This window comes from Nelumbo lutea, chromosome 4 (assembly GCF_056320005.1).
Source record: "Nelumbo lutea isolate HS-2025 chromosome 4, American lotus-T2T, whole genome shotgun sequence".
NCBI lineage: Eukaryota > Viridiplantae > Streptophyta > Magnoliopsida > Proteales > Nelumbonaceae > Nelumbo > Nelumbo lutea.
The window spans coordinates 97,586,941-97,602,256 of NC_142687.1; the positions used below are offsets into that span (position 1 = coordinate 97,586,941).

The window sequence follows — 15,316 nt, forward strand, 5'->3', positions numbered from 1 at the left end:
AAGACCAAGAATTGACATCAACAATGTTTTCCCAATCTTAATCTTGCTAATGGACTCCATTATTTGTAGGTTATTTAATCATGCACATTATTTCTCTAGTGTTTCATGTTCATGTGCATGCTTATAATGTCAAATTCGCTATGAGTTTGAGTTGATACTGTTGATGTTGCTACAGAGGTTGTACTACATGCATTATTTGACTGCATTCACTTTTCCACATAGAAGTTTGCTTAGGCAAGAACTCTGAGGTCTTCATTTGCATTCAAGTTTTTCAAATATATCCTTTTTTTGAGGATGTATTTCAGGAAGTTTCTTTTGGCAATATCCCAGTTCCCAACATCCTGTATCTTTAACTAATGTTTGAGGTTGGTGGTTGCAATTATCATTTATGTTTTTGTCTTTCTCATGGCAGGCTGAGTACTTTCGCCAGTTGCTTAAGCCTGTTACGTAGTTCAAACATCACAGGCTCCTGGACACAGAAGCTGACTGCCCTCTTGCTTTGTCCATTCATCAGATGGCAGTAGCAAAAATGAATTATTTGTACATGGTAGCTGTTAACTTGGGATAGGCAGCTCTCTCATCATCATGGTGATAGCATAAGTCCCTCCAATTTAGTCTCCCGTTTACCTTAGGAAACCTCTCTCTTTGAAACTGAACTTCGGTGTTGTCAACACCATCACTCCCCATCCATCCACACGCTGTATTTGACAGTTCACTAGGTCCATTCATGCAGGGTGACCAACATTTTTACCCTAGAAAGGTGGTGCCACCACTTGCTTATCAAGTCGGTGGTAGCTGTATGTTTAATGCTCCTGTTGCACCCTTCTTAGGTGCAACTCTACCACCACGTCTAAACCAGGGGGCACCCATTCATGGGTTTGAATTCCAACCTTCTGAAGTGTGTCCAAGGAATTTCATTATTTTTGACCAGACTGGTAACAAAAACCGGATCATGTTTCATCCTGCACTTGCCAACAAATTCAGTTGCCCTGGATTTGAAATCTGTGGGACTCAAGTCGAAGACAATGGAGCGAGGAAAGATATAGACAAGGACAACATAGAATCCATCACTCCCTTGAAGGAGGACACGGAAGACATTAATGCATTGTTGAGCTTGGAAGATGAAGAACAAGAAGATGGGGATGTAGTCAGCACTGCACGAACTCATGGCAGCTATGGTAGCAATTCTCCAGATTCATGTTCAACTTATGGTTCAAAACCCAGCAAACGTAGGTTGTCATCCTCTATTCAGAACCCATTTTGTGGCAGTGGCAGCAGCTGCAACAGTGAAACTAAACGTCTGAGAATGAAGAAGATGATAAAGGCACTGAGAGGAATTGTGCCTGGTGGCAAACAGATGAGTACTGTTTCTGTGCTTGATGAAGCAGTCAGGTACCTCAAATCTCTGAAGGTGGAAGTGAAGAAGTTGGGCATAGGGAATTTCAAGAACTGAGCCAAAGTCTCCACCATGGTAACGAAGATTGAAATCTCCTTTTCCTTTTCTTCCTTTGGTTATCAATAATTACCATCTTAGTTGAATGCTCTCTTTCTCTCTCTCTCTCTCTCTCTCACTCTCTCCCCCTCCCTCCTTTATGCCATGTTGTATGGCATAGCCTTGATGCTTTTGGTGGTTGGTCGATATTGGCTTAGGCAAGGGAGGTTGATTCAGTTGGGTTGGGTAAGGTGGGATAGGAACTGTGAACTTTTAGGCTTTAGTGACTGGCCCCTGTTTGGTTTGTTGAATGATTGAATCAAAGGGCAGGGTGGTGCTGGGTTAAGGGAATTTATGTATTGTTTATGTTCTTGCTACTTCTGTCATTTCTCTTTCAATGTCGTAATAATGTTTTCAATATTACATATTTTTGCATTCTCCCCGTCTTCTTTCCATCTGCCTTCTGCAGTCTTTTAAGCACATCCTATTTTATTAATATCCATGACTGCTTTTTGCTGTATGGGGTCCAAATCGATTATTGGTTTAATAATGCTTCAATGGGAATTCATGACTTCTATGAGGATTGTGGACATGACATTTGCCTCTCTCTCTCTCTCTCTCTCTCTCTCTTTCTCTCTCTTTCTCTAATTAATTGCATTTTATTAAACCTTTTGTGTTTGTTTCATATGCTGGAAATCTTTGAGACGAGAAATTATAGGTCATGCCATGCATGGTGCTGTACCTTGGACCTCACCATTTCCAATAACTAGTGGTCTTAGTGGCACAAAGCCCACCCTCTGGGTTGGATTGGAATTTGAATTGGCTATAAATTAACGGATGCACCGTGCACTGACTGCAACTGCTGAGCTTTTGGAACCTTCCGGATGTCGTATTGTATCCCTTTGATCAAGGCCCAGTCTGCAACTTTGTATCCTAAGCCAAATCCTGCTTCTGTGTTCAGACAGCAAGTAGTGGTAAATGCAATGTAAGGCCCAGTCTAAAACAATGACCTCAGTCAGATTCTCAGTTCTCAGTTACAGGCTACCCCATGGGGTCCCACACAGGATTTCCTCTAAAACTTTCTAGGACTGATCAGATCTTCCTGAGTTCCTATCACTCACTTTTTCCGGTCTGTTCAAATACTTTTGAGTTTCGAGTCTTTTGACCACTCCAAGAAGCATGTGAATGCGAAGGCGGATTTCTCTGATATAGAGGGAGACTGGGAACACCAAATTTGAAGTGGATTGTGGTTCACTGTTGCCTTTTTTTTTGGCTTTTCCTCTTTCTTTTCTGATAGGCAATTGACTGAGGCTGAGCGAGCCGGTGAGGGTGCATATTCACGTGCCGAGTTTGGTTTTGATTCCCGTTTTAGTCCTTTCAACTAGCTCCAACCTTTGTTTGGGCACGAATTCCCCAATCCCCATCACCATCGGCAAATTTGTCGTCATCTCCCCTCTCATGTGGGTGAAAGTAATCTCTCTCCGGTGAAAACACTAGAGTTCTGTGCCAGTGCCGCATGGAGAGTACCCCCAAGTCGTCAGACCTAAACTGTTCAACAACGTTAGCCGGAAGTACAAATCTGTTTTTTTCCCCACGGCGGTAACTAATTACGTCACTTTTTGCCATGTGGCAGAGGTCTACCCGGCTAAAAGTGGCCACGTGGACGAGGAGTAAGGACAGAACTATAGATCCGTTTTGAGAACATGTCAGATAGGTGTTGCACATGACTTTCTTCAGCTCTGAGCAGACCTATTGGGCCTCTCACCGGAAAATCAAGCCTGACTGCCTGAGATTAATTTGATCAGAACGAAGGAAAGCAAATTCCAATGAACCACGGGACAATACATGTCTCTTTCCAAATTCCAACAAACCAATGTAGCTGTGGACATCTGCTCAGATGGAATCCCCCCGGGTGCCACTCGATTCATCTTCTACTTTGATCTGTTGTTCACTGTTAATTTAATTCCGTGAACCAGGCCACTCGTTTAATGATTCAACTGTCTGGTTTAGCGGTTTGTCAATCGAGAACCAGGTAAAAAATGGAATTGGATATGGTTGTTAGATCAAATAATTGGACTGCCCATGTCCAGGTCAACAATGGTTTCAATATCGAAAGGCATAAGGCCAACTAGTGGTGGATCACATGGTAAGTTCTTTGACTCGTGGGAGTAGAGACCAGGGATCAGATCCGGTTGCCACAAGAAGCAGAGTACAAAGGCATTGCTTCTTACCTACTGCGTTGCCAGCCATTATGATGGTGTTTTTCTATTTCACACTAGATATTATGTTCTATGGTGCTAGCTTTGGATGACTTAAAAATCATAATGGTTTTCATTTGATTCGTTGAATTGAGCGCCAAACTAGAATAAGCTCATACATCATTGAATAAATTCAGAGAGGAACCATTACCTACTATTCATAGGGGTGTCAATTGGATAGGATTTGGTCCAATCCGATCCAGTCCAATCTGAGTCCATTACAAATGGGCCAGGTCCAATCCATTCCAATGAATATTTTGGAATTGGGCCCGTCTAATTCAATGTCTGGACCATCCAATCAATTCAAGTTTGTTTTAATTTAGATTAATTATAACCCATACCTGGTCCATTGATACCTATTTTCTCATCTTCCATTAATGGACCAGATATTGGCTCAGTCCAATACAGATGGACCAGGTCCAATCCAATCCAATAAATACTTTGGACCATTAAGTCTGGACCAGTCCAATTCAATGTCTTGTTGGTCCATCCAATCCATCCAAATTGATTTTGGTTTGGACGGGGTTCAATCCAAAACTGGTCCATTGAAACCCCTACCTACTAAGAAGATTAAAACAAATAATAGAATCAGCAAAGCAATGACAAGGTGCCAACCGGTTGGTTGGTAAGGTCTCTTGCTGGTGGTAGTGAAGACTTGGGATCAAATCCTGCCTACTCCTTGGTTGGGGGGCCCCCAATGGAGCGAAAAAAAAAAAAAAACAGCAAAGCAATGCAAAATAAAAAGAAAAAAGAAGGAAAATTAGTATTGACATTTGAAAATACAATTAGGAGATGAATTTGTTGCAAATAGAGAAACTAATGACAAAAAAAAGCATTTCTTTTTCACAAGCTTGATTCTCTTAGGCTCAGTTTTGCAGGGAGTACAAATACAAATATGTAGAGTACAAAACCTTATATATTTTTTATTATTTTGTATGTATTTGTATTTGTAGTCCTTCCAAACTGAGCCTTATGCACAAATTGGAGTCTATTAATGATGGCAAGATTAGAGGGATGTCAATTAGGAATGTCAATGGATTCTGCTGATATTCTATTCAATTCCTAATTTGATTATCTCAATTTGTATATTAGAATTTGACAAAAAATATTATTTTATAATATGTGGATATTATGTATAATTATATAAAGTTTATAATTGATAAATTTAATATTTTATATTTATCTACATTAATTATACATATATAGGTTAAAAATAAGGTTATTTATTAAAATGCCCTTGTAGTTTTATGGATTTACTAAAACCTTCTCTATAGTTTGTATTTTACTAAAACACCCCCATAACATACAACTAATTTACTTAATCAACATTCCATTAAATAGAAATGGAAAATGAAACACTGGCAACAATTCTATTCAGTAAAATTTATTGTCTGATTGAAGAAGGAAGACGAACAATTTCTAACGAAGAACCCTAGATGCCATTGTTTTCTCTTCTTCATTTTACTGAAGCTGAACATTTCTTGATAGTTCTGAAAATCAAACCTTTTTTCTCTCTAGAAGCTTGATATGAATTTTTAGGGGCACTTTTGTAATAAAAATGCTCTCGTGCCTTTAAACATTTTTCACTGGTCACAGTACCATTCTTAGACAAAAAGACAAAGGATTCTTAATAGAAGGTTGATTAAGTAAATTGCATGTAAACTATGGGGTTTTCAGTAAAACATAAATTATAGGGTAGGTTTTAGTAATTATTTTTTTAACTTTTTAAGTTTTTTTGTTCATTTCAAACATAATAAGATAAGATGATTGCAAATTAAATCTGAACCCGATCTGAAATCCGACATAACAATTGGATGTCTAGAGGTTTGATAATCGATGCAGATGGATCCGATTGATTACATCCCTAATGTCACTAGGTTTGGTTAAATGGTAAACCCACATTGAGCAAATCGTTTTGGGCTAGGGTTAGTTCAACACATGGTTTTGAACACCAGACCAGACCGGTTGACTCTAGAACCAGTGATGCAACCAGTACCATTTCATCCTAAAACTGTTTATTTGGTCAGTGACCTACTGACCAAAGCGGTCAAACCATCAACCCAAGTAATGGTTTTTTATTTTATTTTATTTTTTTTTTAAATCAGAATGAACAATCCATTCGAATCAGATGATCGGACCATTTAACCCAAAAACTGATAGCCAAAATGGTTCTGTAACCAGTCCGGTTTTTAAAACCTTGGTTCAGCATAAATCAATTTGGGTTGGACTGAAACTGTTTCTCGTGCTGAACCCAACCCATTGACATCGTAGCATTGAAACATTTGTAGATACAACCTTATTTTATTACAATAACTAGGTGTAGTACTATGTTTGTGATGGGGTGGATCAACTTGGTATCCTATTTCATTTCATTGGGTTGGGCCAGTTTGGATTGCAATGACTTCAGGTCAAGTACGGGTTGAACAAAACCTTGTAAGGGCCCAAGTTATTGGCATCCATAGTCTTTATGGGTCAAATGTGGTCATTTTGCCTCTAATATAACCTACTTGAGGAGATCGGCTTCGGTCAGTGCAAGGCCCATCCGAACAACCTTGCATCGGGAACATCTCTGTTCTTCTGTGCTTTATTTTATGGAAGATATTCTCAATGTAAGACTATAATGAGTATTCGAACGGACTTTGCACTGATTAAATCCGGTTTCCGACTTGAGGCCCCAAGTAGCATGTATATTAACCATTATCTTCTCATGGTTATACATGAAATCATGGGCATGTTACAAATAGTAAGTTTACAGAGAGATCAGCACAACCATATGTCTTAATATTTTAATACAACAACTGTCCGTCCTACCATGCATTTCCTTAAGCCAGATTCCCTTGCAGTAGCATCCACCTGTACATTGAGAATACTTTTTTTGTATGTGTTAAATTCATGGGGAGATGTTTTCAAGGTTGTGTTTGATTGCATTGCAATTTTATTTGCATTAGTACAAATGTATGGGAGTGCAAATGAAAAAAAAAATGTAAATTTTATTTAATTTTGTTTGGATTTTACTTTATTTAACCTTGGATCTTATTTTCCTTCATTTTTATTACAACCAAACAAAGTAAGGTAAAATTTGAAACAAAAGTAAATCAAAACTTGCACCCAAATCATTTGCACTATTATAGTTTTGCATCAATGCAAATTCATTTGCACTGTAACCAAACACAGCCCAAGGTGCCAATGTAGGAATGCTTTCAACATATAGATAGATAGATAGATAAAGACACACACACACACATACACTTTTAGTTGGGGCAGGGTGGATAAATACCATCCCCACCCCTGATAACCTAAGTTTTGGGTTTCTTTGAAACATGCCTTGACCCCAATCAATGGTTAAAAAACCCACCTGGTGGGGCAAAGTGGAGCCCCCAACGGGACAGGTCAAATTGCCATCTCTAATTCAACTCATCATAAGCAATGTTTGTGGATAAATTGTTTCAGCCCATTTAATAGGTTTTACTTAGTTTTAAGGCCCCGTTTGCTTTTTGGTAAATTACTTACCCGGGTAAGTGTAATTACCCAGGTAAGTTTTTCTTGGGAAACGCTTACCCGGGTAAGTTCATTTATCTATGTTCTTTTATTTCCTAGGTAACTAAGGTAATGACCATTTTAGCCATAAAAATCCATTATTAAAAGGGGTATTTTTTGTCCCATTCAAGTGTTATCAACTTTCCCCCTAGGTGGGAAAGTTATTTACCCACCTAGGAGATGGGACAAATAACTTACCCGGGTAAGTGATACCTAGGAAAATAAACTTTCCCTATTCCCCACATAAATCCAAAAATAAACATGGGATTCTTGATCAATGGGAACTAAAATCCCATTGACCAACTTTCCCCTCTCTCAAAATCCAAAAAAAAGAACACCCCCTAAGTCCTAATTCTATTGTAGTGGATGGTTCATACGGCAAGTCATGTAGGGGCATAATCAGGCCCAATCATGACCTTCACAATAGCCGATACGAGGGTCTACATCATGCCCACTTAGACCAGTTCAAGTAAATAACCTTATAAACCTCTTAAACATCCCCATTTGCGTGTGTGTGAGAGAGAGAGAATTACATGTATAGTTAAAGAATCGTATTTAGATGTATAATTTTATTGTATAGGCCTAAAAAGCCTATTTAAGTTGCATTTCATTACAAGCCCTTGCCTTAACCATCTAAATGAATTATAATAAGAAAAATTAAAATTATGTAAGCATAGCAACTCAAATAGAATAGAAGAGAAGAGAACGAAGAATGAAGAACAAAGAGAGGAGTAATTGAGAACCATGCATTCAGTTAGCTTCATCTTTCAAACCTCTTTTTTTTTTTTTTTTGGATTTGTTGTATACGCTAATGATGAATGGACCTTTGACCTAAGCACTTACCCAACCCATACCTTGTGCTACCCCATAATAGTCACAAGCAGAACAAACCCAATCCCATACAAGTAGGATTGTTCATGGGTTGGTTCAATTTGATTACACAGTATTTTGGCAATCAAACCGAACATTTTAGGTTAGCTATTATGCCAACTGAAGCCAACCGAAAAATAACACATACCAACTAATAATAATTTTGTCAAATGCTCATTTGGTTGGTTTAAACTAAATCGAGATATCTATTAATATGTTAGATCTTCTCTTGTATTTTTGTAGTCTCTTGCAACTTGGGGTTCCATGTAATGATGTAGAAATTTAAAAAGAAAGAAGAGAAATCATTATGGATTGTGCAGTATTATGGCAATTGTTTTTGTCAAGTAAAATAAATTCATCTGACCATTTGAATATTTATTCAAATATCAAAATACAAAGTAATGAAAAATGTGAAAAATAAATAATGAATAGGGGATATAGGAATTTGCTTAGAAATCGTACAAGCATAGGGGGTTGGGGGTAGGGTTTTAGGCCTACTTGTACAAAAAAAAAATGGTAGGTCATGTCACTATCTTGAGATATGACAGAAAAAAAGTGGTTTAGAAACTTTTACTTTTATGAGAAACGGGGAAAGTGGGGCCTTCGTGAGAGAGAGAGAGAGCGCATTGACTTTACTTTAACAACTATAACATATCCCACTATATATAGCAGTCCGAGTTGGTTTTGCTCGGTTTATAAACTCATAAATCGTAACCCAAACCAATTAGTTGGTTTATCTATATCTTTAAACCAAGACCGACCAAAAATTTAAGAAAACCGACTAACTCGGAGTTAGGTCAGGTTGATCAATTTGGTTGGTTTGACCCAACTCATCCCTACATACAAGCATAAGGTTGGGCCTAGCTATGAGTAGTCAGCTTGACTAAACCACCCAGCTAAACCTAGACCCGACCTAAACCCATCCCAACCTATAGCTTGTACTTCTCCATAGTAGTCACAAGCAAAACATGCCTAACCCCATACAAGCATAAGGTTGGGCTTGGTTTTAAGTAGTCAACCTAACTACACCACCCATCTAGATCCACCTAGCCTAACCCATACCCTAACCTTGACCCACCCAACCTAACCCAAACCTAGAACCCCCAACCCTACCCTCATTTCATCCCAAGGTTGGGTTGGCTATGAGCAGTCAACCTGCCTGCATCACCTAGCCAAACTTATACCTTGACCCACCCCAACCCCATGCAACCCACGATTGACCCACCCCCCCTTGACTATACCCATCCCACACACACGTTAATCCAACCTACTCAGACCCTAACAAAACTCACCACAGCATGCCCTATATCAACCCACATAGATTATACTCAACTAGACCCTAACCATGACTTTGACTCACCCCAACCCCACCCACCTTGATTACATCCATCCCACCCACACATTGATCTGGCCCACTTAGAACCTAACACAACTCAACACACCCCCTAACCTATCCCAACCTACATAGATCATAGTCAGTCAGACCTGAACTATGACCCAAACTCACACGAACCCCACCCAACCCAAGAGTGACTTACCTAACTACCTTGATTGCACCCATCCAACCCACTTAGACCTTAACACGACTTACCACACCCTGCCCCATCTCAACCTACATTGATCATAGCTAATCAAACCCTAACCCATACCTTGGCCCAATCTCAAACTTGAATTAGCCCTTCCCATACAACCAAACTTAACATAATCCAATACATGACAGTCATATGAATAGCCAACCCCATCCCAGTCCATTGCTAGCTTTGAGCAGCCAGCCCAACCCACCCTGACAAAGACTTAAACATAGTCTAACCCATCCTTACCACAACCAAACCTAACCTGATCATGACCCTAGCCATAGCCCAACCCAACCAATTCCATTACACCCACACTAACCCAAACACCTTAATTGCTCACATGGTTGGGCCTAGTTGTGAGCATTCAACTTGACCTAGCAATAGACGTAGGTGTTGGCACTACTCAAGCCCAGGGATAGGCCTGACTCAGACCAATCCAGCCCAACCACACCAGACTTAACACAATTCTGACCTAAACCCAAACCCATGTCTCACTTTGCTTAATCCTTATCCTATCATACCACCACAACACATGGTTGGGCTTGTTTGTAAACACTCAACCTGACCCGACAATAGATACAGGTGTTGCCACCACTTAAGCTTAGGGTTGGGCCTGTCTCAAACCAACCCATAAGAACCATAACCAAACCAGGCCCAACCACACTAGACATAATCCAATCCTAAACCAAATCTAGACTCATCTCTCACTTAGCCCAACCTTTATCTTGTCTTGAAACCATTACATAGGGTTGGGATTGGTTGTCAGCACTTAGCTTGACCCAACAATAGACGCAAGTGCTACCACCACTGAAGCCTAGGGCTAAGATTGGCTATGAGCATTTAGCTTGACTTAGCAGTAGACATAACTGTTTCCACCCGCTGAAGTTTAGGGCTTGGCCTGGCTTAAACCAACCCAACACAACTACAACCAAACCCAGCCTAGCCACGGTAGAGCTAACCCAATCTTGACCCAAACCAAAATCCATGTCTCACTCAACATAGCCCTTACCATGTCATACCATCACAACATAGGGTTAGGTCTAGTTGTGAGCACTTAGCTTAACCTAGTAGCAGACTTAGGTTCAAGCCACCCACCTTATCCATATTAGAGTCACCCATATAGATCCAACCTATCATTGATCCATTACTTAGGGCCAGACTACCTACCTTAACCTAGCCCTAGTCCAACCCAACCCATCCCCACCCATCCTGTTCCAGCCAAATCATAGCTTGTCCTACCCCATGGAAGTCACAAGCAAACCTCACCTGACCCCAATCACATCACAAGGTTGTGCTTGGTTATGAGCAGTCAGTCTAATCTAGACCCAAACCACACCCCAAAAAGGGCCCACCCTAAACCATCCCTAACCCATGCCATCATTGTCTAGTACAGACCAAGCCCATTGACATATCAATGGTTGTTAATAGTCAGGTAGTCTCGGGTCTGACTTGGACATTACTAAAATGACCCAACCCAACCCCCATTCAGACCTTGAATGATCCCTAACCTAGACCATTCCCACTTAATATTTGACGAAGTATAATGATGCACACATTTATTAATTCTAAAGAAAATAGGTTTATGCTTAATACCTTGTCTTTATCACTTTTCCTCATGGGGAAAAACCTTTGCTTGTGGCCATGAATGAAGTAGTATTGGCAAATCATTCTCTTGCCTCTCTTATTATGCTTTGTTCCTTGAGGTGTCTCCTACTCCTCCAAAATTCTCTTATTCCTTGGTCTCCTCCTCTTCTTCCTAATTTATGGTGGCTCATGTGCTTTAAAAGTTGATTTGGGCGAAAACTTCCTCCTAGCTACTAGTTGGATTACATGCCGATAGATTTTTAAAAAAACTTCCATTCTTTACCAATGCGAAACATAATCCTTAATCCTCTTATTTCGATGAAGTATTTACACATATACCATGGGGATAGAGTATCCTAGTTAAATCCCACATCCTATAGATGCAAGTCTATCTACTAATTTCTACAATATATCTATCTACACCATGTTGCATTTCATACCTTGTCTCTCCATTCCATACTAATCTTGTATGAATGTTCTCTTTATTCTCTTCAATTTTCTCTTATATCTTAGGACCTAACTCTTCTTTAAATTTGAAAGTAAAAGATCTTTTATCTACTATCCTTGTCATGACCTTAACTATAATGAAATTATTAACGTATTTCTAAACTCAACAATACCTCCATTGAATGTCTATGATATATTGTTATCAATAACATTACACTTGGAGAAGGTTTTAAAATATACTTTTGACCATTGGACTACATTAACCTTCATTACATCCTCCTTAGCACTAGGCTTCAATTTCTTAAGCATCTCTAATTTAATTTAGAAATCGAAAATGGTTGTGGCTTTTGTGAACATTCAGAATTGACTATGTAGTTCTTTGCCCTTGTGCGTTCTTCTCCAATTTGCAAATACATGTCTAGCACACTTTTTGTGCTCTACTTGAGGCATTAATTCTACAGTTGCTTTGACTAATCCCTGTAAAACGAAATCAATAACTCTTTGATATGTTATCAATATTTATTTAAAGTGTTGTATAAATATAAGATAAACATGTTGTTTACATACATTTTGTTGATAAAAAATTATGATGTAACCAACACCAAGTGTCTCTAGTAAGGTAATTAAGGAACAATTTCCAATTATTAATATTTTCACTTTCAACTACTACCCATTTTATTGGCATTATTTGATTATTTGCATCCCTGCCAATAGTTGAAATAAGCTCACCATGGCCTAGTTCCTTTAGGAAGCAACCATCTAGACCAATAACATGCCTACAACCTGCCATGAATGCCTTCTTACAAGCATAAAAACAATCATAAAACATCTTGAAATTTGATTTTTTTCCATCATTTTCCTTGTGAACATAAATATATACTAAGTTGTTTGGGCTAAATCTAACCAACTTTATAGTATAGTCATAAACCAACATGTATTTATGAGTTTAATCACTTTTGAAGTTTTCTTTTCCCCCAACTTCAATGTTATAGAATGCATGTTGTCTACGAAATATTCTACTACAACCTTGGAAGTCACTCTTGCATTTTTAAAACTCCATTGCCACTTGTGATTGGGATCATATGTCTTCACCTAAAAATTGTTTGTGCTCTTATCCAATATTGCATATAATACCCATGGACAATACATATCTTTATAGACATCCCTAATTCTTTTATACTTGCATTTCTTGAATCTTAACATATTCTTTCACTTTATAGAATGCTTTATAACTACCTCCTTGTATTGCTTGCCGTTCAAGAAAATCATCTCCAAATCAAAGTGAGAAACATCAATGATGGGATCATAAACGGGAGCCTTTTACTTTCCCTCTTGACATGTTCTGCCTTGAGTTCATTGTTTAACCCAATAGTTATATAATACCTAGCATCATCATCATAACCAATTTCTTGAAACCCTAACTGTTGGTTTTCTCCCTCAATCTCAACTAACTTACTACTAGACCATCTATGTCTCTATTGAGTAGCACCACTATTGTCTTTATTTACACATTCATTAACCCCTTCATTTTTTTCAACTCCTTCACTTTATGCCTCACTACCTGAAGTTCTTCATCCTCAATGTCTGTGAGTCATTCAATGTCTATACCTATACCATCCTCTTCATCTAAAGAGTCCTTATCATTTGACTCACCATCACTTTCAGTTGGCTCATCATCATTTTCTTCCTCTCTATTCCCATCAACATGTTCTTCCTCCCTAATATCTCTAATGGGTTCTTCATCTATAATCTCTTTAACAATGGGAGCCTTAACTTGATATCTAAAGTCTTTTGCTTTTCAGACATTAGAGGTTAAAAACAGACCAAAAGAACAAGGCCAAAGTCAATAGTTACATGCACATTTCTTATTTTGTTGGTTAGTCACATGCACATTTACTAGTCATATAAATACTTGTACTATAAAATTTGTTTTTGTTTTAAAACCATCATTTTGATGGTTCCAAAAATATGAATTGTTTTGAGCAATACTATGATGTTAAAATAGTACGACAATAGAAGAATTTTGACTAATTAGAACTCCCCATGAATCTTGATGAATACTAGCTTATCAATTACTACTTGTATTATATAGGTAGAATGGTTAAGTTTCAAGTAAAATGCATTTTTTATATTATTATTAGATTCTTTTATCATTAAAATAAACTAAGGGTTTATTTAGTTCATATGAATAGCGGTTTAGAATTGGAATCAAAATGGATACTGCTATTTGGTTAAGCAAAACCGAAGTTTGATTTGCATTCTAGTTAAAATGGTATTCCTCCATTTGAGGGAATGGGAATCCCATTCTAGCTAACTAAAAAAAGATAAGTGGCACCCCCAAATCCTATTGTTCTTTAATCTGTTTCCAAACTTCCTTCTATCTTTATCAATGGGAATAATCCATTTGGGTTTTGTTTTCCGTTTAAACCAAACAAATGAGGGAATAGGCAATTGTAAATGAAGAGTGTTGGAGGAAGAATATAAAGGGAGAAGAAAAATATTACTTTTAACATAATAATGAAAAAAAAATACATGTATGCCCATAAATGAGCACCCAAATACAAATAAAAGGGAAGGACAATAATGCCCCTATCCACAATACAAATCTTGGTACTCCTCCTTAAGTTGAGCATAGATATCCATCATGCCTAACTTGCTTAGGTTTTATCAAGCTCTGGGTTGTAAAGACGCTTGGATAATCAACAATTTAATCTTTTGACTTGACAAAAGGCACACATATTTCTCCACTAGTTATCATTTCTTCAATGAAGTGGTCATTGAGCTCAATGTATTTTGTGCAATCATGTTGGACTGGATTATGGGCAATGTTTATAGCATCTTGGTTATCACAATATAGTCTCATTAAAATTTATCTTCGATTCCAATATCATATAACAAGGTATTCAGCCATAGTAATTCTGATATACTATGAGCCATAACTCTATATTCTACTTCTTCATTAGATCGAACTACAATTGGTTGCTTTTTACTTTTTGAATATACAACGTTACCTCCCACCAAATGAATAATAATCAAAAGTAGATTTCTTATCATCCATAAAACCTACCCAATCAGCAACAGTATAAGCCTTAACCTTGAAATGCCCATGGTTGGAATACAACATTTCTTTGCCTAAGCACCCCTTTAAGTAGGCAATGATCATATTGATTGTTTACATGTATAAAGTTTTGGGATTATGCATATAATGACTCATCACACTTATGGCATAGGATATATTAGGCTTAATCAGGCACAAGTAGAGAAGTTAACAAGCTTATCTCTAATAAACACCTTTATTTGGAAGAATGTCTCCATCATCAACACTTAGTTTATGATTGGAGTTAATGGGAGTTTCAACTGGCTTGCACCCCAACTTGCAAACCTCATGAAGGAGGTCAAACACATACTTTCGTTATGAGATGAAGATCCCTTCGTTTAATCTTGCCACTTCAATTCCAAAAAAGTATATGAGACTTTGAGATTTTTTATCTCAAATTTAAAAACAATAAATGACTTTAGTTAGACAATTCTAGAGTTATCATCTTTAGTAACAATATCATCAACATATACTATTACTAGAGCCACTAGGCCATTAACCGTATGAAAAGAATATG

General features: G+C 37.9%; 1 protein-coding gene across 1 annotated transcript; it reads left to right on the forward strand.

The window, feature by feature from the left end:
• The first annotated feature begins 592 nt into the window (after nucleotides 1-592).
• Nucleotides 593-1,867, forward strand: LOC148862084 (transcription factor bHLH144-like). Its single transcript, XM_088984152.1, has one exon. The coding sequence runs from the start codon at nucleotides 728-730 to the stop codon at nucleotides 1,451-1,453; it is 726 nt and encodes a 241-aa protein (XP_088840278.1). The 5' UTR covers nucleotides 593-727; the 3' UTR covers nucleotides 1,454-1,867.
• Nucleotides 1,868-15,316: the final 13,449 nt, after the last annotated feature.